This window comes from Lotus japonicus, chromosome 2, assembly GCF_012489685.1.
Source record: "Lotus japonicus ecotype B-129 chromosome 2, LjGifu_v1.2".
Classification (NCBI taxonomy): Eukaryota; Viridiplantae; Streptophyta; class Magnoliopsida; order Fabales; family Fabaceae; genus Lotus; species Lotus japonicus.
This window is the reverse complement of record NC_080042.1, coordinates 45,412,195-45,439,061: the sequence shown is the minus strand read 5'-3', so window position 1 is coordinate 45,439,061 and position 26,867 is coordinate 45,412,195. Positions and strand designations below refer to the sequence as shown.

General features: G+C 41.4%; 1 protein-coding gene and 3 non-coding genes across 4 annotated transcripts; all 4 read left to right on the top strand.

The window, feature by feature from the left end:
* The first annotated feature begins 14,266 nt into the window (after window positions 1–14,266).
* Window positions 14,267–14,338, top strand: TRNAC-GCA (transfer RNA cysteine (anticodon GCA)). The gene has a single exon. It is a non-coding gene; the product is annotated as a tRNA-Cys (tRNA).
* A 2,907-nt stretch (window positions 14,339–17,245) lies between these two features.
* On the top strand, window positions 17,246–17,317 carry TRNAC-GCA (transfer RNA cysteine (anticodon GCA)). The gene has a single exon. It is a non-coding gene; the product is annotated as a tRNA-Cys (tRNA).
* Window positions 17,318–20,113: 2,796 nt separating this feature from the next.
* On the top strand, window positions 20,114–20,185 carry TRNAC-GCA (transfer RNA cysteine (anticodon GCA)). The gene has a single exon. It is a non-coding gene; the product is annotated as a tRNA-Cys (tRNA).
* Window positions 20,186–21,700: 1,515 nt separating this feature from the next.
* Window positions 21,701–26,229, top strand: LOC130736493 (uncharacterized). Its single transcript, XM_057588319.1, has 2 exons — window positions 21,701–22,338; window positions 22,581–26,229. The coding sequence occupies exons 1-2, from the start codon at window positions 21,701–21,703 to the stop codon at window positions 26,227–26,229; spliced, it is 4,287 nt and encodes a 1,428-aa protein (XP_057444302.1).
* The last annotated feature ends 638 nt before the right edge of the window (window positions 26,230–26,867 follow it).

Below are 26,867 nucleotides of genomic sequence, written 5' to 3'. Positions count from 1 at the left end.
AGACTCCAGAATTCAGCAAGTAACGATCAGCGTCCAAGAAGAAGAATCGAGAGTACAAAGTGAAGAACTGAAGATAGCAAGGAACTATACTATGCATCCTGAAAATGATACATGTGAGACCCAAGATTTTAAGCTTAGAATAAAATAGTGAAATTCCTTATTAACGAATAAGTTCGAGGTATCGTGAAGGGAAACCTGAACAAGAGTTTATTGGATGAAATAAATTTATGAAGGAGAAGGTTCAGGAAAAGTTCAAGGATTGTACCAAAACCGATAAGAGTTATAGCACGACTAATATTCGCCTAAGCCTAGGTCAAAGACACTAGTAAATAGCTAATTTACACTTTAGGACGCGATGGAAACTAGTTCCAAAAATCTCCAGAGGAATGTTAGAATTTCTCTTATTCGTCTATAAACAAGTATTTCGATGCGAAACCCTGGAATGTACGAACGTCAAATTCCAATTCTCGGAAGTTTGCCGAAACGGAATCCCTGATAGTTCAGAAACCCTAAAATCGACGGACGATGAAGACTTTTTCTATTCGGAGCTTCAAATAAAGATTTCATCCGCGTACGCCCACTCTAATCGACGTTCCAAATCTTTCTTCAGAAGGAAGTTTCTGCATCCGAGGTCAATATCATAAAGTGCATAAAGTGCATTTTTAATGCCGGTAAGCATTAAAACAAGCCTCGAAAACCAAAAATCATACTGATATTTCTTTGAAGATTTAGAAGATTCAGCGGGAAGAATATCGTGTCTAAAATACGTTGGAATCAGTAGGAAAAATCGGAATCGCGAAATAATCATTTTTCCGCATTTTCCAAATCCTATAAATAGGTGGAAAATGAAAAAAAAAAAAAACAAAAAATTCCCACCTTTGAGAGAGAGAGGCCGAGAGCTTGAGGAGGAGGAGAGGAGAAGTTGATTTTCGCCGTTTCTTGCCCGATTGCTTCACCGTTCCTTGCTAATCGAAGACATCGAGGTATAGTTACTATCCCTCACTTCTGATCGTCAGATCTGTAGACTTTTTCTATGTTTTTCTGAGCTCAAAGTTTGGAGCTTTTTGTAAAATTGTCCAAATAGCTTGATTTCTCTGTCTAAACATCTTCCCTACGTGCCCAAGAGCACTTCTGTCGGATTAGTATTTCCGTAATGTCGCCGGAATGCTGCCGGAATCGATTTCTGTGAGAAATACCCATTTTGGGCAAAGTTTTGTTCTTTAAGCTAAAAACTCACGACTTAGCTTAGCTTTAGTAGGATTAGTTGTTATAAATGTCGTTATGATCGACCCCATCCAATTTGTTTTTCAAAATTCTGATTTTGAGTTTCTGAGCTAAAAATAATGACCAAAATACCCCTGCGACAGTTTTCGACCTGATAATTTTTCTGAGAGTTTCCCTGGCCTAGATATCGCCTAAGAATACATAGGAATTGATTTAGACCGAAGAAAAAGTTCGAAAACCCTATTTTCCATAGTGGCCGAAACCTATTTGCTTGGGTACCGTGTCCAAAAATAATTTTTGGGTCTCTATGACCTGAGCCATTGCGTAGCTCTTTCAATTGTCGAAATTTTGGCGCCGGTTTCGTGTCATTCCGAGTTCTGTAGCTCGAGTTATGCACGTTTTAGCGAATAAAGTGTTTTTGTACAAAACCTGAATCGAGTCAAAACTTATCCATTCGGGGAAAGCCCTTCCTTTCGTGCCTAAATGTTGTACTCTGAAGCTTCTTGAGCTTAGTCGAACATTAGTTAGGATTGTTTCGACGGTATCGACTTGTTTTGATTCATTATTGCTTTGTTTGCTCAAAGGTTCGATTGTGGAAACTTTGGGATTGACTGAACAAGCTTGTGAGGGAGACCTACACCGCGAGACTGGAACAACTCGAGGTTAGGGCAACTTACTTACTAGCTATTTTTGTGTGTAGGCGTCGATAAATTCGACTTGAATGTATTGTGATCGTGAGTGGCAACTCACCGTTATTAGTTAATGACCTAGAGTCGACTTGTTCGACTTATTTGTTAAATTCTGCACAAATATTGCTTGAACTGTTCTGAAAATTTTTTTCTGGAGGCTTCGGCCGAGTGAACTATATGAGACGTGTGTCTCCGTTTTTTGAGAGGCTTCGGCCGTTTACTGGTTTCTGTCTTATCGCTTTCTAGTGGACATGACAGGGTTATGTTTTGCAGCACTGCATTAATGTTTCATCGCTCGATAGAGCTTGATGTATTTGTGTTTAAGATTAAATTGTGCTGACTATATTCGTGCATTTAATGCGACCTTCGGAGTGTGGATTACACTTATCTTCGTCATGGCAATGACGGGTTTGTTTTGGGAATGTTTGATAGGTTGAACCAAGGTTCGAGCCTTTATTGTTTTAGGAATCGAGACCTTCCCGGGGAATTACTTGGGTTTATTGGGATCTTTTTACTTATAGAGTTTTGAAACAAACGAAATCAGAACTTGACTTGTAAATGAAATTCATAATACACTAATCAAAGATAGAACACTTTTAAATAATGATGATAACCTCTTGGAAAAGACTTAGGATGTGAAAATGGTTTGGAAAACGGGAAGGGTCGACAATCTAAGTGTGAGGAAAACTTTGAGTGCGATAGCACCTTTTGTTTCTTTAGTGGTTTATCTAGCCATCCATAGGATGAGCCTGGGGTGATTGGAAAGTCCCCAAGTGCGAGTGCACCATCTTTGCTCATTGAGCAGCCTTTCGGCCATCGAGCTGATGAGCCTGAGTAAATTGAAAAGTCACTGAGTGCGAGCAGCATTCTCCTTGTTCGTTGAACATTCCATTTGACCATCGAGCTGGTGAGTCAAAGTAACTTGAAAAGTCACTGAATGCCAGATGCATCCTTTTGCTCGTTGAGCAGTTTGATTGGCCATCGTGACGGTGAGCCCAAGTGACTAGGAAAGTTACCAAATGCGATTAGCACTTCTTTGTTTACCTTAGGGTATTGTAGAGACAATGTACTCTAGCTAGACACGCGTGCCTTGGTGAGGACGATTCGTTGTTTGGCTAACCATATTGCATTCATGCATACATTTCTTGGAAAGTGTGCTGCTTTCCGAAGGACGATCTCAGATCGGACTTCAACGGAGCTTGATGCCCCAAATGGAGCTAGCTGCTTCACAAGAGCGTGCTGCTTCCCAGGAGCGTGCTGCTTCATAAAAGCGAGGTGCTTTAGCGAAGCGAGGTGCTTGGCTTGTCCCATCCATCGAGATGGTGACATTTTATCCGGATCATCTTTTGAGCATGACATTGCACTGGCACGCCATGCACCTAACCATACTTGTGGATGTTATTGTGATTTGTTGTTGATAAACATCGTTATATATATCTTGATGATTTTATGTTGATAAACATGCTATGTATCAACCTTAGGGTAGGCAATACATGACTTATATGTATATATACAACATATATATATATACCACCTTTATCACATGTTGTTTGTATTATCTATTTTATTCCGTGAGTTGACCCTAGCGCCTTGGCTTTGTTTGTATGTTTGTGTTTGGGCGGTCGGCCTGCTGCCAGGCGTCCGTTGGCCGGTTCGTGATGATTCGTTGTGCGGGAAAGACCCGGAGCGAAATGACTATTACTGAAGCTGTCGACGAGGACCCGGACTTCATGCCTGATCGAGGAAGGGTCGATGAAAGTAGTGTGGGATATGGGTGGTTAGAGTCTTTGAGTTGGTTGTTAGAGTCATAGCTCTGATTCGTCATTTGTACTTTTGGGACAGGGTAGTCTCCGACACGTTACTTTCGTGTGGTTCTCCGTAGTTGGGAATCCCATGGAGTAGTCGGTTGTAGAGGTCTAGAGGCGGCCATCTGGGGCCGACTATACCCTTCTGTCACTTGTTTAATATTTCGAACTGATTATGCTTTCTGAAAACTTGTAAACCTTGCCGTCACTGGAGGACACTCGTGACGATGTTTTTTAGTTGCAGCGAGGGCTGTGCTTGTATTGTATATTAATCGCTGTTAATCGTGATTGGGTTGAGTCCTTATTTTCGACAAGTCTTTTTATTTAAACAAAACGAAAAAAAAAATATACCTGCTTTTCCGCTTTATTTTATTTTTGGTTACTAAAGTGACGCCACCGAAATCGGGGTGTTACATTGTGGTATCAGAGCTTGTCGAGTCTTTCGGGAGTCTTTGGGGAATAGGTCTTCTGTGCTAGGTTGTGTGACTCTGCAAAGAGTGAAAATTGATTGTCTGTCAAGCGATTTTTCGCTTTAATTGATTGAAGTTGCTACCTAATCATATTGTATAGCTATGTATAATACTATCTTATGATTGGTACTGACTTTTTGCTAAACGAATACAGAACATGGTGAACGCGAACCAACTTGCTGAGATGGTGGCCACTTTAGTCCAAGCAATGACTGTACAAACGAATGACAATGCACAGAGGCGTGCTGCTGAGGATGCACGCGAGCTACACAGGCTTCAGAGAGAAGCAGCCCTGGACCAGAACAGGGGATTGAATGATTTTAGAAGGCAGGATCCACCCAAGTTCACGGGCGGGACTGACCCGGACGAGGCGGATCTCTGGATCCAAGAGATTGAGAAGATTTTCGAAGTACTACAGACTAGTGAAGGGGCCAAGGTGGGCCTGGCAACTTATCTGCTGCTGGGCGATGCTGAGTACTGGTGGAGGGGTACCAGAGTAATGATGGAAGCAAATAATGTGGAAGTGAATTGGGCTTCATTTCGTGCTGCTCTTCTGGAGAAGTATTTTCCAGATAGTGCTCGTGACGAGCGTGAGGCACAGTTTCTGACTCTTCGTCAGGGTAGCATGTCCATTCCGGAATATGCTGCTAAACTGGAATCGTTGGCCAAACACTTCCGATTCTTCCGCAATGGGGTCGATGAACCCTACATGTGCAAACGCTTTGTGAATGGGCTGAGGCCTGACATTGAGGACTCAGTGAAACCGTTGGGAATCATGCGCTTCCAGTCCTTGGTTGAGAAAGCCACAGAAGTGGAGTTAATGAAGAACAAGAGGTTGAATCGTGCTGGAACTGGAGGACCAGTAAGGTCAGGTCCTCAGAACTATAAAGGAAGAGGTAAATTCAAACAGAGGAGGCCGTATCAGCATCCAGAGGGGAGAAGTTTTACCCCAAGATCTTATAAGCCTTTGACTACTGCCACTCCAGGGGTAGGAAGCCAATCAGCACACCCAGAGGTGACATGTTTCAGGTGTGGAAAGAATGGACACTATGCTAATGCATGTCTGAACCAAGGGCCTCGATGTTTCAATTGCAACCAGCCAGGGCATGTGGCCGTCGATTGTAGGGCACACAAGGTGGAGCCAACTATTAATGCTGTGAAAGGAAAGCGCCCTGCTGCTGGAGGAAGAGTTTATATCATGGACTGTGAAGGAATTGAAGGTGCTAATGGGTTAATCAGAGGAGAGCGTAAGAACGATGGTAACCTTCTAACCGTTCTTTCTCATTCTAGTACAATACGCTCCAATACTCTCGTAGCACATGCAACGCACCTATTTTACTTATATTGTTTAAGCTTTGACCTTATAGTTATTACGCCTAATAGTACTTTATTTGACCGTTGCTCGTGTTTAAACTATAGAAGTTACACGAGGTTTAGAATAACACGTTAAGCCTAGAAAGTAGTCTTGCACCGATGCGTTTAACAAGAAGCTAGAAGCTGAAGGATGAATCTCAGCGAGATTCCGTATGGATAGTATACGTATGATGTCGAGAGTGTGTAGTTCCGTAGCGGCATCATTGAGGATTTAATATCAGGGTAATTGAAACTACTGGATGTTAGGAACTCATCGACTGTTCTAGTGGGTTTTTCTAAACCTTCACCTTCGAAGTATTAGGCCGGATCAACTTAATATTGAGGGGGTGATATTCGGAATCAGAACTGGCAATGGACTTTGATAGATGGATTGGTAAGGTTGATTTGATTGGATCGAGGACTAGTTGAGTTGGGAGGTAAAGTTCGCGTGAAGTATTTGTTTGCTTGCGAAGGAGTTATAGTTTTAAGAAATGGATATTCATTTAAGAAGTATTGAAGAATTAAAGGACATTTGGGTTCCAAACTTGGTGAAAGTTTAGTTTTAAGTCCATAATTCTTGCCCTAAGTGTTTAGGACTCAAAGTTTGTCAGGTCTTGAACGAGAGACTAAGTATCGGATTGATTGGAGGACGATCTAGTTACAGAAATAAAGAGTTAGTATTAAGATGAATACTTGAGGTTGTTGTATGTGGGCAAATTTCTTAGAGTCTAAGAATGAATGGAGCTTTGTTATGGATTTTGATATTGCATGCTAGGGTAGCAAGTGAATTTCACTAAGTTAAGTGAGGATCTTAGGGTTAAGATTGACCTTGGGAGGTGAAAATCATGTTCGAATAGGAGATTTAGTGGTGTTAGCATTAACGATTGTAGTTAAACCTCAGAAGGTTGAGGGATCGGATGATAAAATGACTAGTTAAGTTTTCCGAGGTACTGTTATGATTTGATCTTCTAGGGAATAAGTTCGGATTTGGGGGGAAGTGTTAAGGATTTTAGGTAATTGTAAAGTGGGTTGTGAATAAGTGAAGGTTGGTTTTATGGTTCGAGTAAGGGAAGTCTCGAAAAAGGGGGATGACAATGATGGATTGTAAGATATTGATATGATGATTAGCTTATAAGTTGCTGATGAATGGATGTTACAAGGGATTGGGTCTAGCGATGCACAAGGTATTAAGACTCAAGCCGGGTTTTAATTTGAATGATGACTAAGTAGAAGATTGATTTCAGGGTGCGAATAAGGATAATTACGAAGTTAGAGGTAATGATTAATGGACTAGTAGATTCCAAGGGAATTGTTCGTCTATGAGTTATAGAGCGATCAAGTTAAGTTTTGAAACATGAGTGAAAATCACAAGGACAAGTTGAACATTCACTCTGGAATGGCAGAGGTGTACGAGTTTTAAGCAGAATATCGGACGAACGAAAGTAAATGAGCAAGTGGATAAGGCTGTGCGATTGCACAGAGTGCCAACCAATATTATTTCCAACATAGAACCGACACGAGTGGTCGAGCCGGACGACATAGAGCTGAAAGATGAACTGTCTTTCGAAAACGCCGCCAATTAGCATTGGTGACACAAGGATAAAACAGTTGAGGGGAATAGAGATTGTGTTGGTGACAATCATTTGGAACAAGGACATAGGCGATGCTACATGGGAGCTTAAGAAACAGATCGAGGAACAGTATCCGGAATTTCTACTGAATCGTAAGTTTCGAGGTCGAAACTTTCTTTTTGGAGGGTAGTAATGTGAGACCCAAGATTTTAAACTTAGAATAAAATAGTGAAATTCCTTATTAACGAATAAGTTCGAGGTATCGTGAAGGGAAACATGAACAAGAGTTTATTGGATGAAATAAATTTATGAAGGAGAAGGTTCAGGAAAAGTTCAAGGATTGTACCAAAACCGATGAGAGTTATAGTACGACTAATATTCGCCTAAGCCTAGGTCAAAGACACTAGTAAATAGCTAATTTACACTTTAGGACGCGATGGAAACTAATTCCAAAAATCTTCAGAGGAATGTTAGAATTTCTCTTATTCGTCTATAAACAAGTATTTCGATGCGAAACCCTGGAATGTACGAACGTCAAATTCCAATTCTCGGAAGTTTGCCGAAACGGAATCCCTGATAGTTCAGAAACCCTAAAATCGACGGACGATGAAGACTTTTTCTATTCGGAGCTTCAAATAAAGATTTCATCCGCGGATGCCCACTCTAATCGACGTTCCAAATCTTTATTCAGAAGGAAGTTTCTGCATCCGAGGTCAATATCATAAAGTGCATAAAGTGCATTTTTAATGCCGGGAAGCATTAAAAACAAGCCTCGAAAACCAAAAATCATACTGATATTTCTTTGAAGATTTAGAAGATTCAGCGGGAAGAATATCGTGTCTAAAATACGTTGGAATCAGTTGGAAAAATCAGAATCGCGAAATAATCATTTTTCCGCATTTTCCAAATCCTATAAATAGGTGGAAAATGAAAAAAAAAAACAAAAAATTCCCACCTTTGAGAGAGAGAGGCCGAAAGCTTGAGGAGGAGGAGAGGAGAAGTTGATTTTCGCCGTTTCTTGCCCGATTGCTTCACCGTTCGTTGCTAATCGAAGACATCGAGGTATAGTTACTATCCCTCACTTCTGATCGTCAGATCTGTCGACTTTTTCTATGTTTTTCTGAGCTCAAAGTTTGGAGCTTTTTGTAAAATTGTCCAAATAGCTTGATTTCTCTGTCTAAACATCTTCCCTACGTGCCCAAGAGCACTTCTGTCGGATTAGTTTTTCCGTAATGTCGCCGGAATGCTGCCGGAATCGATTTCTGTGAGAAATACCCATTTTGGGCAAAGTTTCGTTCTTTAAGCTAAAAACTCACGACTTAGCTTAGCTTTAGTAGGATTAGTTGTTATAAATGTCGTTAGGATCGACCCCATCCAATTTGTTTTTCGAAATTCTGATTTTGAGTTTCTGAGCTAAAAATAATGACCAAAATACCCCTGCGACAGTTTTCGACCCGATAATTTTTCTAAGAGTTTCCCTGGCCAAGATATCGCCTAAGAATACCTAGGAATTGATTTAGACCGAAGAAAAAGTTCGAAGACCCTATTTTCCATAGTGGCCGAATCCTATTTGCTTGGGTACTGTGTCCAAAAATAATTTTTGGGTCTCTATGACCTGAGCCATTGCGAAGCTCTTTCAATTGTCGAAATTTTGGCGCCGGTTTCGTGTCATTCCGAGTTCTGTAGCTCGAGTTATGCACGTTTTAGCGAATAAAGTGTTTTTGTACAAAACCTGAATCGAGTCAAAACTTATCCATTCGGGGAAAGCCCTTCCTTTCGTGCCTAAATGTTGTACTCTGAAGCTTCTTGAGCTTAGTCGAACATTAGTTAGGATTGTTTCGACGGTATCGACTTGTTTTGATTCATTATTGCTTTGTTTGCTCAAAGGTTCGATTGTGGAAACTTTGGGATTGACTGAACAAGCTTGTGAGGGAGACCTACACCGCGAGACTGGAACAACTCGAGGTTAGGGCAACTTACTTACTAGCTATTTTTGTGTGTAGGCGTCGATAAATTCGACTTGAATGTATTGTGATCGTGAGTGGCAACTCACCGTTATTAGTTAATGACCTAGAGTCGACTTGTTCGACTTATTTGTTAAATTCTGCACAAATATTGCATGAACTGTTCTGAAAAATGTTTTCTGGAGGCTTCGGCCGAGTGAACTTATATGAGACGTGTGTCTCCGTTTTCTGAGAGGCTTCGGCCGTTTACTGGTTTCTGTCTTATCGCTTTCTAGTGGACATGACAGGGTTATGTTTTGCAGCACTGCATTAATGTTTCATCGCTCGATAGAGCTTGATGTATTTGTGTTTAAGATTAAATTGTGCTGACTATATTCGTGCATTTAATGCGACCTTCGGAGTGTGGATTACACTTATCTTCGTCATGGCAATGACGGGTTTGTTTTGGGAATGTTTGATAGGTTGAACCAAGGTTCGAGCCTTTATTGTTTTAGGAATCGAGACCTTCCCGGGGAATTACTTGGGTTTATTGGGATCTTTTTACTTATAGAGTTTTGAAACAAACGAAATCAGAACTTGACTTGTAAATGAAATTCATAATACACTAATCAAAGATAGAACACTTTTAAATAATGATGATAACCTCTTGGAAAAGACTTAGGATGTGAAAATGGTTTGGAAAACGGGAAGGGTCGACAATCTAAGTGTGAGGAAAACTTTGAGTGCGATAGCACCTTTTGTTTCTTTAGTGGTTTATCTAGCCATCCATAGGATGAGCCTGGGGTGATTGGAAAGTCCCCAAGTGCGAGTGCACCATCTTTGCTCATTGAGCAGCCTTTCGGCCATCGAGCTGATGAGCCTGAGTAAATTGAAAAGTCACTGAGTGCGAGCAGCATTCTCCTTGTTCGTTGAACATTCCATTTGACCATCGAGCTGGTGAGTCAAAGTAACTTGAAAAGTCACTGAATGCCAGATGCATCCTTTTGCTCGTTGAGCAGTTTGATTGGCCATCGTGACGGTGAGCCCAAGTGACTAGGAAAGTTACCAAATGCGATTAGCACTTCTTTGTTTACCTTAGGGTATTGTAGAGACAATGTACTCTAGCTAGACACGCGTGCCTTGGTGAGGACGATTCGTTGTTTGGCTAACCATATTGCATTCATGCATACATTTCTTGGAAAGTGTGCTGCTTTCCGAAGGACGATCTCAGATCGGACTTCAACGGAGCTTGATGCCCCAAATGGAGCTAGCTGCTTCACAAGAGCGTGCTGCTTCCCAGGAGCGTGCTGCTTCATAAAAGCGAGGTGCTTTAGCGAAGCGAGGTGCTTGGCTTGTCCCATCCATCGAGATGGTGACATTTTATCCGGATCATCTTTTGAGCATGACATTGCACTGGCACGCCATGCACCTAACCATACTTGTGGATGTTATTGTGATTTGTTGTTGATAAACATCGTTATATATATCTTGATGATTTTATGTTGATAAACATGCTATGTATCAACCTTAGGGTAGGCAATACATGACTTATATGTATATATACAACATATATATATACCACCTTTATCACATGTTGTTTGTATTATCTATTTTATTCCGTGAGTTGACCCTAGCGCCTTGGCTTTGTTTGTATGTTTGTGTTTGGGCGGTCGGCCTGCTGCCATGCGTCCGTCAGCCGGTTCGTGATGATTCGTTGTGCGGGAAAGACCCGGAGCGAAATGACTATTACTGAAGCTGTCGACGAGGACCCGGACTTCATGCCTGATCGAGGAAGGGTCGATGAAAGTAGTGTGGGATATGGGTGGTTAGAGTCTTTGAGTTGGTTGTTAGAGTCATAGCTCTGATTCGTCATTTGTACTTTTGGGACAGGGTAGTCTCCGACACGTTACTTTCGTGTGGTTCTCCGTAGTTGGGAATCCCATGGAGTAGTCGGTTGTAGAGGTCTAGAGGCGGCCATCTGGGGCCGACTATACCCTTCTGTCACTTGTTTAATATTTCGAACTGATTATGCTTTCTGAAAACTTGTAAACCTTGCCGTCACTGGAGGACACTCGTGACGATGTTTTTTAGTTGCAGCGAGGGCTGTGCTTGTATTGTATATTAATCGCTGTTAATCGCGATTGGGTTGAGTCCTTATTTTCGACAAGTCTTTTTATTTAAACAAAACGAAAAAAAATATATACCTGCTTTTCCGCTTTATTTTATTTTTGGTTACTAAAGTGACGCCACCGAAATCGGGGTGTTACAATACAAGTCATTTATCAACATGAAATCAACAGTTCAACTCAATTAGACATCATCACTCAAAGCGTCAAGTATCCACTCCATGTTTAGAAGAACAAGGATGTTGAAGTAGGACATGAATAATGCAAAGGAACAGCTATGAGACTGTGCCAACTCAACAAGCATTATAATCCGGTCGCGTCCATACATTCATAGTCTAATCAATTGAAGCGCTCTGAGACAAGAAAAGGTGCATAGGACCTGCACAAGCTTCTATAAGCATTCAATCTCTCCAGTTCAGGAAGACAAAGCTCAAAGCTCAGATCTATAAGACTATTCAATTCTAGAGTTCTTTATGCGTGACAAAAACCATCACCTCCTAGAAATATGTGAAACCAGCTAAGATAAATGACAAAAGATCCTTGTCGCTCACCCACACCTCACTTCTGAAGAAACTAAAGTTCTCATTCGAAGAAATGATAAATAGAGGTCATCCAAAGTGACTGAAGAAACCTATGAGACTATTCATGATAGCATTAACCAATGTTCATAGTGTTATGATCATCTTTCAAAACCAGATGATGTCAGTTATTGCTGCTTCAAATAACTAGTCAATGTTGAAACCTACAATTAAATAGGTACTACCTTCGTTCCCATTTAACTGTCCGGGAAGAGAAGAAACACACATACTAAGGAGAGCAATTAATTTTGTTAATTTTCAAAAACTTATTACTTGTTTTCATGATTTACCTTCTAAAATGTGTTTTATCTTTCCTCATTTATTGCTCCTACCAGGGAACTATTAGAATAAACATCATTTAATGTTCTCTTGAAATGCTAAGTGGACAAATATATAGGAACAAAAACATTTCTTCATAGTGGACAGTTAATAAGAAACAGAGTTAGTAATTTGCTATAACACTTTAGTTCATATCAATCTTCAATGCTCTTTTAACTTCGACGCAATGCTCTCAAGTGTCATGATTTTCATCAATACTTGAATAAGTGGCAACCTAGTAGTTTTCTTCCTTACCTGAGCTTCAGTTACCACACAAACTCACTTGTTCATGAGATTCTTATTTCATTTCACTACCCTCCTACATTTTTATCTCAAATTAGAGTTGGATGAACCCTTTTGAGGCCCTTTATCCCACATAAAATGAAACTTTGTCAATATAAGACGTAATACTTAATGTGGTCTACCGCCTTCTAGTGGATTGTTTAGAATTCAACCTATTCATTGTTCGTTCGCAAAATGTTAAACCTAAACTATAGATAATACGAGGGTGATATTAGACATATATTTGTGTACAAGATTTTTTTAAAAGCATGACAATAGGTAATTTCCCCATGTAAAAAAGTTCAAGTCTCCAAAGAAGTAAACAAACGAATGTATTTAGAAAATCGTAAAGAGTATTTCATGAAATGTGTGACATCTACACTCATCGCCTTTTCATCTTAAATACTTTTAGAATCGTGTGTGTTGAGTTTTGAGATTATCTGAAGACAACCACATCTCCATAAGCATGTGTAGAAAGACAAGTTTATGTGATGCCATTTCAAATAAGCTTGATCGTAATATGAAGTACTACATTATCGTGAAGGATGTCATAGAGAAAATCATTCATAAAGAATTAAATTTTCCAATGATGTGAAAAGTTTGAGTTAGTGAAGGTGAACTTGTCTTATGGAAGTGAAAAATGAGAGAGAGAGAGATGACAACATGAGGAGAAATAAAAAACTAAGTAAAAATGTTACATGGAGGTAGCTTGTATCATCTTAGGAGAATTCACCAAGGAAAGCTCATGAGACCATTAAACCATTAAGAATGGACAAATGATCCTCATTCCTCACTTTCTGAGAAGATTATCTCCATGACATTGTTATTGGTCTTGACAACCCACTATTGATCTTATGCTCATGAGACTATATGTGTCACAGTGTCACTCTATTGTTGATTCAGCAATTTAAATATTTATTAATATTTTTTGGGATTTTAAAAGTGCTAGATCTACATGGTAAGTAGGATGATGAAAATACATTCGCTCGTAGATACTGGTATAGACTACCCATTATGGGGCAAGAGGAAAATACATAATGGGCGGATATCATCATTTTCAAATTCATTAATTCTCATTTTCAAATTATATTGCATATATCATCATTTTTTTCTCTTTCATACTGATATATTATATTTCTATCATTTCCAAATAAATGATTTAGCGGGTGAAGTTATAACAATTAAATTTTTAATATATATTATCAACATTATATTTATAATTATTTATGTAGGTTAATCATTTCACTATACATAATAAACTATATATATATTTCATTATCTGTATTATTGTCTGAATTATATATATATATATATTATATATATATATATATATTTTGAGATAGTCTAACATAATAGGGGACTATCTAGCAAATAAAGGTTGTAATAGTTTAGACTCTTCAATTTTGTAATGAGAACATATGATGCAACTTTCTACTTATTTGAGGAGGTTGTCCTCAACTTTTAGTTTGATAAATAAAATTCAGCACTCTAAAAAAATATTGTCTAAATTCTATACAAATATTAAATTAATAATTTTTTTGACAATAAAAGATATATATTATTGAATTCTTTTTTATACGATGTTAATTTTCATTATATATATATATATATATATATATGATGTTAATGAAAGATAATAATAATAAATTATATTAAATGGTGATAATAATTTTGTTTCAATTTTTTTAATTTTCTTAAATATCAATGGATTCCCTATATCGGCATAAAGTTAGTTAATAGTGATAGTTACGGATACGAGGGAGACATGATTGCACTTGTCTTGCCTTATTGTCATGCTAATGAGAATGATATATTGATTGAATAAATATATATAGAAGTATATTGAATATTTTGCTTTCCAAAAAAAGAAGTATATTGAATATATATTTTCATTATGGTATCCATCAGGGTCCATAGCTCAGTGGTAGAGCATTTGACTGCAGATCAAGAGGTCACCGGTTCGAACTCGGTTGGGCCCTCTATTTTGTTGTTTGTTATTTTTCTGACATAAAGTTTTTAATCACGAATAGCTCTAATTTTATTAGTAAGAAAGCCCAACAACACCAAGATGAAATAATCAGAGACTATATTTTTTAAGTCACCCCTCAAAGGTCAACTGAATTAGTGGAAGTAATACCTAATTTTCACATTTTGAAAATAAAAAACTAAATTTCTCATGCATGAGAACAAAATATGCTACAAAAGATTATTGATTTCATTATCATAGGCTTCATATGAACCCTTAGTAGTCCTTCTCATGTAGCTCAAGTGGTAGAATTTGGGGACATAAATTTAAAGTGTAGGATTCGAATCCTGTTTTGGAAAAAAAAAAAACTAACCCCACCTCTAAAATATATATATATATATATATATATTAAAGCTTTCAATCACATATAGTTGTAATGTTAGCCATAAAAGAGAGCACAAAAACAACAAGATGAAATAATCTGAGCCCCAATTTTTTTAGTCATACCCTTAGAGCCCAACTGAATAGGAGTTACCTTTCAAAGAAAAAAAAAGAATTGCGGGAATTAATAACCAATTTTTTCATTTTTTAAAAGAAAAAATAAACTTACTTTACCATGAGAATAAAATTTGTTACAAAACGCTCATCACATTGTGGATTTATAACCTAAAGATGAGAAATAAGTACTCTGACAAGGTTTCATTATCCCTAGTAGACAAACGGATGGATAAGAACGACTTGGGGTAAAGCGGAACTTCGCCAGATCTTGATCTAGAGTGAGGAAGTGAAGAGGGTGAAGGAGGTGAGACAGAAGACGAGGATAAAAAAAGGAGAAGCTCTAGGTCACGATTTTTAAGGTCCTAACATGGTGCCATTCAACAAAAAAATTCCAGGGATGGCTTCATCAAGTTCACGTTGTGGTTCAACAATAGAATGGGGTGGGGCTCTAAGTGGAAAATAGGCAAAGGGGAGGATGGGACACGATGGTGTACAAGTTTCCTAATAGAGCTACCAATACTCTTTGTATCTCAGTCAGGGCCATGGAGAAGGTTATACACAATAGGCAAGTGCCTAAGGCCCCCAAATATATATAGGCCCCCAAATATATTTAGTATGTGTATAAGATATATATATAGGCCCCAAAAATATTTAGTATGTGTATATGATATATTGTTGAGATTTGAGAAAGGTAAAACAATGAAAAATTAGGTAACATTAATTACAACATGGGTAATGCAATGTGAGAACATAGAAGTGTAACATGAAAAATGCAACTTTGATAGTTATTAGTAGTATTATTTTGTATTAACAAATTTACATTTTCTAGAAAAACTAATAAATAAAATATTTGTTGTTTCTACATTTCCAAAACTCAAAAAATTAAATTGTGTTACTCATAATAGTTAGTTTTTTGATGATTATATATATATATATATATATATATATATATATATATATAGTATTGCATAAGTTTACTCTTCCCTCACTGTTTCTTTTCTAAAAAATTTTTTTTTTATTTTTTCTACGTTGAAGTGAATTATCAAATGAAATATTTGATACTAAAGTATTGTAAAATCGCTCATTGATTCATTAATTGTGTTTCATGTTCTATTGTTCATATTTTTTTATTTATTTTGCAGTATAAAACTATGATAAATGATTTTGCAACTCAAAAACTGGGAGATTAATATGAAAAATTGTAATTTCCATGATATGTTAGGTCTCTTTAAAATTCTTCTCAAACAAATCACTTTAACATTTTCGCCTTAGGCCCCAAAAGCTCTATACACGGCCCTGATCTCAGTGTCGGTGAGCTTCTCCTGAATCTGTGACCTCTTCGCGTCGAGGTGGTTTCGATTCCCCTGTTTGGGTGTTTCATGCTCAGGAAATAGTGGGCTTTCTCATCCCTTTTGCTCATCATTGCTGCATGGTTAGAGCAAGTTGGCTGGGTTCGTCTCTCTTTCATGTTTTTGGCGAGATCCGGTGCGGAGGAGTCCATTTCTTCGCAAGGTTGCTTGCATAGTGGAAGAGGAGTTGTTATTTGAAGGCATCTCAGGGTTTTATGGAAAGGGCTTCTGGATTCCAAATGTAATGCGTTTTCCATAGATTTCCTTCCACGACAGTGTGGGCGTTGCTAAGGCGCTCTAATTGAAGGAGTTTTCAACTATTAGTGGTGGTGCCCTATTTTATGCTTGTTGGTATATTTTTGTGGTGCATGGTTACAATCTTTTCCTTTGGTTTGATTTTTCTTGGCAGCGGATGTTGGGTCTTTTGAGGCTATGGTTATTTCCGACCTTAGTGATTTTCAGTTTGGATTGGTGGTTTCTCTTTTTCTTTAGTGGAGGAAGTTGATCGTTGTGGCATTAGTCATTATCCACCATCAATGAATTTCGGCTTCGGCCTGATGGTTTTGTTTCGCTCTAGTGTTTCTAGTGGAGGAAGCTGGATCATTGCGGTGTAGGTCATTATGCAGCCTCAACGATTTTCTTTTAGTTTATCTGATTTGGTTTTGCTGTGCTCTTGGATTTTAGTGTATTTGTTTGGAAGGTTTGGTTTTGTTCTGGAAAAGACAAACTTTTAGGTTTTGTCTCTTTTGGTTTGTGTTTTTCCTTTGGCAGGTTTGGATTTTGATCTGGTCGGAGCTTTTTTGGGATTGACCTCTTTTGTTTGGCTTTATGATCCTTTATAATTCAATAAATATCTTTTATTGTTAAAAACACTTCATCACCTTGTGTTTGATACGAACTCTCAATAGCCCCTCTCATTGTGCTCAAGTAGTTTAGCTCGATAGGTTCAATTTTGAAGTGCATGATTCATTTCTTGTTTTGGGTGAAAAAAAACCAACAAAGTCCTACGTTCATGCCCAAAATAATATATGCAAGAAAATTCAATATATATTTTCATTATGATGTCCATCCTAGGGTCCATAGCTCAGTGGTAGAGCATTTCACTGCAGATCAAGAGGTCACCGGTTCGAACCCGGTTGGGCCCTTTTTTTTATATCACTTAAAGCTATCGATAACTTTATATTATATATATAAATAAGAGAATTGAACTTCATTAAATACATTGAGCAATGAAAATTTTTCTTTGTATTAAATATATTATATAATAAAATTTAGGGTTAATGTTCAAATTAGTCCTTGAGTTTGTAAGTGAATTTAATTTTAGTCTCTCTAAGGAAAAATGATGTTTAGTGGCAGTCAAAAACCGCCAATAATTGTAAAAAAAAGACCGCCACTAAAGGTCATTTTTCCTCAGAGGGAGTAAGATCAAATTTGCTTACAAACTCAGGGAAAAATTTAACCATTAACAAATCTGGAAAAAAAAAAAAAATCCACTTTATTATTCATTATATTAATTATTAATTGTTAAGCTCTTAAATTTCTCATATTTAAAATTAAATACTAATATTATTTAATCTTTAATAATCACAACTTGAGGAGAATCTTTTAATAATAACAATAATTGATGGAACAGGTAGTGGAACTAAGTCAGCTCAAGGCGTGGCAATGGGTGAAAGCGAAGGTGAATGGCTTTTGCTACTCGTGGTTCGAATGGAAATCAAATGTAGGAACATGCATTGAAGCGATGTAGAAGTGAGGCCAAAGGAAGAGCAGCGTGCTGGGATACAAAGGTCAATTAGTAAGGATGGCTTTTGGTACCAAATTAAGTCCGAAACATGGGCCATGATTCTGTTATGCGAAGTGGGGTGCAAAAATAGGCAAGCTGTATTGTTGAACTGGCATGCTGCATTTGTATTGTGATGGAATATCTAAGAGGTTGGCTACATGAGGCTTATATGAAAAGAAACTAGGATGATTGTGAGAATTGGTTGCTGTACTCTGGTGGCATTGGCATGGAAGCTGGAATTTAATTAAATTAGCATATGTGTTTTGTCTAGTTCTCCAGGGAGATTACCCCTTGATCTTAGAAATCTTGTACTCTTTTTCCTTCATCAGGTTTTCCCAAAGGGGGTTTTTCCTGGTAAGGTTTTAACGAGGCATGATTTCTAAAATCTTTCTCCTTGGAGGGGGTGGGTGGTAGGACTTCTACTAGTGGGGAGGTCTTTGTTGATGTTACTGTAAGGTTGTTACGCTTGTTCTTTTCTTTTGTTAGATTTTCTCTCATTTCCATTGTATTGGGTTGAAGTACCCTTGTACTTCATATCAATACAATTCTTTGCTCACCAAAAAAAAAAAAAACAATAATTGAAATTGACTACCTTTTCATTAACAACAATATTAGAAAGTTATACTAATTTTTTATATTTATAACTTATGGAAAAAAATTTCCAATCCCTTATATATTAAATTAACATTATTTTTATATTAATTATTCATCACAAGTTAAGAAATATTTAAAATGTAACAAATAAAGCATATTACTATTGTTTACGTAGAAAAAATATATTAAGCATTAAATTAAATATCAATTTAATAAGTTAAGTATATATTATATCTTTAATTTTATTTGAGAACATGAGAATAAATCACGACCGTTAGATCTAATGATGAACGGTCCAGATTAAAGAAAATTAATAGTCGTGTGATCACTTAAAACAAGTCACATGATGTCATGTTTTAATCTGGATTATTCATTATTAAATCTAACGGTTGTAATATATTCTCATTTTCTCACATAAAAACATCATTCTCATTAGATACATCCATTTAAAATCATAATTTATTATAATTTTAAATTTTAAAATTATTTCATTATCAATAAAAGTATAAAAAAAGTATGTTATAATAAATTATATTACAAAGTTATTCTTAATTTAAATTATTTCAAAATTCAAATTCACATATTATTAAAATATTATTTTTAAAAGACAAGATATGATTAAATAATAAAAAAACATCTTAGGAACAATTATCCCCCAATTGAGTATCAATGTTTACAACCAGATATGTGGCCAATTGTGCCCCTCTACAACTGAAACCATAACAATAAACTCCAAAACAGAAAACACAAATCAAACGAACAGGTTCAATGCTAATTATTAAATATCAATTATTTAATTTGAGTAATATTAATTATTACAAAAAGAGAACACTAATACTTTTTATTTGGTTGTCTCAACAAAATTATTTTTTATTTTATTATATTTAAAATGAAGACTATCTTAATATTTATTTAATTACACTATACTAACTTTTGTACGATATTAAAAATTATTGTAAATAAATATTTGCGTTGCACGGGTATTATATCTAGTGTTATTCAAAAGAGAGATCCCAACAAACCAAGATAAGTAATTAGAGTTATACCTTTAGAGCGCAACTAAATTGGTGGAATGGTTAACTATTTTCCCAGTTGAAAAGAAAAATCTAAATTTATGATAAATGAGAAGAAAGTTGTCATAAAAGACCATTACTATTTAACTCCATCACCTCTACCTTCATATGAATCCTCGATAGTCTTTCTCATGTAGCTCAAGTGATTGAGCTCAAGAGGCATAATTTGGATTTCGGGATTCAAATCTTGTTTTGGAAAAAAAATCAACCTAAATCCCAGCTCTCGACCCAAATATATATATATATATATATATATATATATATATATATATATATTTTTGCATTATTACTTCATCACCTTTTTCTTAATATGAACCCTCAACGGTCCCTCTCATTTTCTCAAGTGATAGAGTTTGGGAGATACAACTTTGAAGTGCATGATTCAAATCCTGTTTTGGGTAAGAAAAACCAGACTAAGTTCTACCTCCATACCCCGAAAAAATATACATAAAAAGTAAATATATGTTTTCATTAAAATGATCACCCTAGGGTCCATAGCTCAGTGGTAGAGCATTTGACTGCAGATCAAGAGGTCACCGGTTCGAACCCGGTTGGGCCCTTTGTTTTTGTTTTTTTTTTCTCTCACTTAAATATTTTGATAATTTTTTTTTGTTACAGGAAGAAGAAATATTTTGATAACGTTATCAATAAGGAAGATCCCAACAAAATTAATATGAAATAATTAGAGCCCATCATACCCATAGAGCCTAACTGAATTTATGAAATGAATAACTAATCATTTGAAAAGAAAGACTACATTTCTCATACATGAGAATAATCTTTTTATGAAAGGCCATTAACTTCTTCACCTCGAGCTTCATATGAATCATCGGTAGTCCTTCGCATGTAGCCTGTTCTGGGACGACCCGGGAAGGGTGTCACCCGATCGAGACGACCAGGTAAGGGTGTTACCCGAGTGGGGCCCAATATGGACGACCAGGAACGCTTCCCGAGTAGACTCGGCCACGAGTGGGACGGCGCTCACCCCTAGCTCGAGGACTTGGACCCCACCACCTAGGGGTTGACCTAGGCCAACCACCCTACGGAACTAGGGTGGTTGGATGGTGGGCCCCCTAGGCAATCTAAACCGTTGGATCGCTTCAAACCGCAGAGGGAGCAGGAGGATCCAACGGCCCTTGACCCACCAGTACGAGCCATGCATGACGTTGCATGGCTCCAACCCTAATTCTCCAACTTGTATATAAGGGGGGCAGCTCACTCATTCTAAGGTACGTTACTCTCTCTAATTTCTGCTACCCCTTTACTCGATCCCTCTACTCACTTTGGCATTGGAGTCCCTTGCAGGAGCCCCTCCCGGGTCCGTCACGCAACTCAGTGCACAGGCTTCTCTTCTTCACTTGGCAGCCCTGCTCTCGTGGTCCACCCGATCATTTGGCGCCGTCTGTGGGGAATCGAGTAAACTTTTCCTTCACCACGTGCCGTCAGAGACAAGTGCAGCAGCAACGAGCAATGGTAGAAACCCGACAGACCTCTCGCCGTTTCAACCGAACCCCCGAGGGTCATGTGGAGACTCTGGACGAATCCGCGAACCACCAACACTCCCCCCGGCCCCAGAGGACTACCCCTCCGACTCCCCCCCGGGGACGATCCCCGGAGACCGGGATCCTTACCCCCCATGCCGCGCACGAAGCCCTGTGCAGGCTGGAGGCCCGGGTTAGGGCGATGGAGGAGGAACATCCTCTTGAGAAAGGGCAGGAGCGCAATGTCCAAGCCCGCAACACTCGGGACGAGATCCGCACCCTTCGAGCGCGCCTCCGCCAGCTGGAGGAACTGGAAGATCTCTCTAGACAAGAACCGGCGTTCTCTCAGGAGGGGGAAACGGGAAGGAGGCCACCTCCCCCGTCAGACTACCACAACGGTCATGGCCAAGAACAAACCGCTGAAAGGGCCGTAAATCAACCCCCCATCACCGCAGGTACCACTCCCCGCGCAGAAGTTACTCCGGACGGAGGAGCCCCGTTTCCACCAGGGAACCCCTCAGGGACCCAGTCCGCCCACATGGCACCCTGGTGACTTTACCTCAGACGATCAATGGTCCACTCTCTCCAGACATCATGGCGACTCCTTTCCCCCCAGGGTGGTCAAGGCCCAAAATGAAGCTCTATGAGGGTGACTCCGACCCGACGGAGCACATCAACTTCTTCGTGGGAGCCATGCAGTACGCCGGGGCTACTGACCCGATCTACTGCCGCTGCTTCCCGATGAGCTTGGGGAAGGGCCCGATGAACTGGTTCCAAAACCTCCCCAACAACTCCATCCACAATTGGGAAGGGGTCATGTCCAACTTCTTGACCCAGTATTCCTCGGTAAGAAACATTCCGAAGTCAGAAGAAACTCTGGCTCTGATCAAGCAAGGCGAGAAGGAATCCCTGAAGGCTTTTCTTAACCGCTTCAACAAAGAAGCAGGAGACATTCCGGACCTCCTCCCTCAGGTCCGCCTGATCTTGGTACGACAAGCGCTTAGGCCAGGTCCTTTCCTAACTTCTTTGGATGGAAAGAAGGCCCGGACGCTGGAGGAATTCCAGGCCCGATCAGAGAAGTATATTAACATGGAGGAGGCTGCAACATTAAGGTCCACCAATCAAAACCCAGGCCATCGACCCTCTGAGAAAACCCGAGACCCGGGTGAACCTAAGCGCGATCGCGAACAGCGACGGAAGAGCCAGGATGAGAAAAAGCAGAAGCGGAAGAGGTTCGATAGTTACACCCCCCTGAACTCTTCCCTCTCCCGCATCTTGCGGGAGAGAGCCTCTACCGACCTCAGGGACAAACCCCCCCCGCTACTCACACGGGGGGATAAGCTGGATTCCAAGAGGTTTTGCGAATTTCATGACAGCCCCGGTCACAACACGGACGAATGTCTGAATCTGAAAGACAAGGTGGAAGAGCTGGTTAGAATCGGGAGATTGTCAAAGTATGTTGCCATCTCCTCAGGCAACCCCCCTCGTCCGCATTCGCCACCTACCAGACGATCACCCACCCCACCCAAGGCCCGGGCCAGGACCCCCCCAGGAATCGTGCACGTACACCTCCTCGAGAAAGGAGCCCCCGTCATAGAACCCCCGACCGGCGCAGGAGTCCCGAACGCCGTAGAAGTCCGAATCGGCGCCGCTCTCCAAACCGGTGGGACCAAGATGATGTACGACGACGCCACGGAACCAACCTGGTCGACGTCGGCTCGATTGCTGGAGGATGGGCAGCAGGTGGACCATCAAACAACAGTCGGAAGAAAAGCACTCGAGTTATCATGTCAGCCGCTGGGAGACCTCGTCCTAACTCCCTTCGTACGCCGCAGCAGAAAGTTCCCATCACCTTCACAGAAGACGACTACGGCACAGACACCGGCGAGGAGGACGACCCGATCGTCGTAGAAGCCCTCATCGCAAACGGTAAGGTACGTCGAGTACTCATCGATACAGGTAGTTCTGCTGACATTATGTTTTATGATGCTTACAAAACCCTAGGCTTATCTGTGAAAGACCTGATCCCCTATGACCATGACCTGATCGGTTTCACGGGGGACAGAGTTCTACCGTTAGGATATTTTGATGCATACCTCTCCCTAGGAGACCCTAATGTTTGCAGGACTATCAAAGCCCGGTTCTTAGTGGTGAAATGCCCAACAGCCTACAACGCCATCATCGGCAGACCAAGCCTTAATGTCTACCGAGCCATCATCTCCACCCACCACCTGATGCTGAAATACCCGTGGGCCGGTAGGGCAATTTCCGTACGCGGAAACCTAACCATGGCCAGGGGGTGTTATAACTCTAGCTGCAGATTGACGCGAGAGGATCGCAAGAGGAAAGAGCCCGACCGAGGCAAAAGGGTCGAAAACTTCCATCTTCGAGCAGGAGCGTGCTTGACGGACATCGATCCACGAGTAGACCAATCCAGAGAGGACCAACGTCTTAAGCCGGACGGGGAAGCACGACCAGTCCAGATCGGTCGTGGCCTCGAGCAAACCACCAAACTGGCGCGAGACCTCCCTCAGGATCTGTCCAACCGACTGGAGACCCTTCTGAGAAGTAACGGACACCTATTTGCGTGGTCGTCCGCAGATATGCCGGGCATCGACCCAGCATTCTGCAGTCACAAGCTATCAGTAGACCGAAGATTCAAGCCAGTGGCCCAGAAGAAGAGGCAGATGAGCGCGGAGAAGCAAGAAGCAATCAAGGAACAGACGGCGGAACTTCTCAAAGCCGGGATCATTCGCGAAGTTAAGTACACCACTTGGCTTTCGAACGTGGTCCTGGTTAAAAAATCCAATGGGAAGTGGAGGATGTGCGTGGATTACACGGATCTAAACAAGGCCTGCCCCAAAGACCCCTTCCTCCTCCCCAGCATCGATGCCTTGGTGGACAACTCCTATGAGTACGAATACTTGTCCCTCATGGACGCATATTCAGGGTACAACCAGATCCCGATGTACAGAGACGATGAAGAGAAGACCGCTTTTATAACCGATCGGGGGACGTATTGCTACACTATGCTCCCATTCGGCCTGAAAAATGCAGTGGCCACCTACCAACGAATGATGACCAAAATCTTCGGGGCGCTGATCGGAAAGTCAGTCGAAGTCTACATTGATGACATCATCGTGAAAACACCAAAAGGGGGCGACCATGCAGCCGATCTGGCCGTCGTGTTTGAACAGCTGAAGAAGTACAACATGCGCCTCAACCCCGAAAAATGCACCTTCGGAGTCAAGAGCGGGAAGTTTCTGGGATATATGCTCACCAGTCATGGGATTGAACTAAACCCCGAAAAGTGCAAGGCTATTGTCGAAATGAAAAGTCCTAGGACGGTCAAGGAAGTCCAGCAACTGGCGGGACGGATGGCAGCAATCGGACGATTTCTCCCCAAGGCCGCCCTAAGAGCCTTACCACTCTATGCCCTGCTACAGAAAGGGGCGAACTTTACTTGGTCAGAAGAGGCCGAACAGGCTTTCTCCCGGCTGAAAGAGGTTCTCACCTCCCCACCGATCCTATCAAGTCCAAAGCCAGGGGAACCCCTATACTTATACTTAGCAGTCCGAGACAAGGCTGTGAGCTCCGTGCTGGTACGAGAGGAGGCGGGGGCCCAACTTCCGGTCTACTTCGTCAACCGCTCGCTCAAAGGAGCTGAGCTAAGATATCAGATGCTCGAAAAAGTGGCACTCGCTCTCCTAACCACGGCCAGGCGACTCAGAAGGTACTTCCAGTCCCATAGCATCGTTGTCCGCACAGATCAACCGATAAGGCGAGTCCTCCATAAACCGGATCTAGCCGATCGAATGGTGGGTTGGTCGATCGAGCTTTCCGAGCATGATATTCGATATGAGCCTAGACGGGCGATCAAGGCGCAAGTCCTAGCAGATTTCCTGGTCGAGCTCACGAGCGAAGAAGACCCACCGGCGGAAATCTCCTGGGTCGTTCACGTGGATGGCTCGAGCAACAAAGAGGGGGGCGGCACTGGGATCGTCCTACAAAGCAACTCAGGGATGATCGTAGAACAGTCACTACGCTTTAATTTCCCGGCCACTAACAACCAAGCCAAGTATGAAGCTTGCATCGCCGGTCTGGTGACAGCGCGGGACCTGGGGGCGCAGGACATACTTGTCTGTTGCGACTCCTTATTAGTGGTCTCACAGGCTAACGGAGAGGCGCAGGCCAAGGACCCAATTCTGGAACAATACCTCTCCCACCTGAAGCGGTTGGCTGCCACCTTTCGTAAGGTGGAGTTCCGCCACGTCCCAAGAGCTGAAAACGACCGCGCGGACACCCTAGCGAAGCTGGCTAGCACCGGGAAACCCGGCCTGAATAGGACAGTCATCCAGGGCACTCTGGCCCTCCCGTACGTTGCAGGCCCCGACCGGTCCGATGGAGTCCACGCCTTAAGCATTGGCACGGACGACGACTGGAGGACCCCTATTGTTAAGAACCTCACCACAAGCTGGCTACCACCCGACAAGTCGGAAGCCAAGAAGCTGACCAGAAGCGCTTCCTGGTACACCTTGGTGAATGGAGACCTCTTTAAGAGAGGATTTTCCACTCCTCTCCTCAAGTGCTTATCAAAGGAACGTGCCGAGTATGTGCTCGCCGAAATCCATAAGGGCAGCTGTGGCCACCATCCCGGCGGGCGTTCTCTGGCGAGAAAGGTCCTCCGGGCCGGCTACTACTGGCCCACCCTAGAGAAAGACGCTGCTGACCACGTCAAGCGATGTGACCCCTGTCAGAAACATGCCGACCACCGCTTAGCCCCACCGGAACGACTCTCGACTATGGTCTCCCCTTGGCCTTTCCACCAATGGGGAATGGACCTCTTGGGACCTTTCACAACCGCGCCCGGACAGCTGAAACACCTGGTCGTCGCGGTGGACTACTTCACCAAGTGGATTGAGGCAGAGCCCCTTGCAACTATCACTTCGGCCCGCATACAGCGTTTCTTCTACAAGAACATCATCAGCCGATTCGGGGTACCCGGAGTCCTGATTACCGACAATGGCACACAGTTTGCCTCCCAAGGGTTCAAGGAACTCGTGGACGGGCTTCACATCAAGCACCACTTCACCTCTGTGGAACACCCCCAGACGAACGGATAGGCTGAAGCGGCAAACCGAGTAATCCTTAGAGGACTCAAGAAAAGACTGGACGACGCTAAGGGCAACTGGGCAGAGCAACTCGATCATGTCCTATGGGCGTATCGCACAACTCCGCACTCTACGACTGGGGAGAGCCCTTTTCGCTTAACTTTCGGCACAGAGGCGGTTATCCCAGCAGAGATTGGAGAGCCGAGCGCTCGTACCATGGGCCACGACCCAGGACTGAACGACCAACTCATCAATGAAGACCTGGACCTGCTCGCCGAAAGGAGAGCCGTCGCCAACTGCAGGGAGCTGATCGCGAAGCAGCATGCAGCTATCCGCTACAGTAAGAAGGTCGTCCACCGCGCGTTCCTACCAGGGGACTTAGTCCTCCGCAACGCCAGCATCGGAGCCCGAGGGACCGAGCGAGGCAAGCTTGCCGCCAACTGGGAAGGCCCATACAGAATAACTGAAGCAACCGGCACCGGCGCCTACAAGTTGGAAAAGCTATCGGGCGAAGCAATTCCCCGCACTTGGAATGCCACCAACTTGAACCGCTACTACAGCTAGCGCTGCCAATCAGACATTTGGGCCCGGTTTTCTGTTTTCCTTTTATTTTCTTAAGTCTAGAATCAAGGAAGGTATTTCCAATCCTC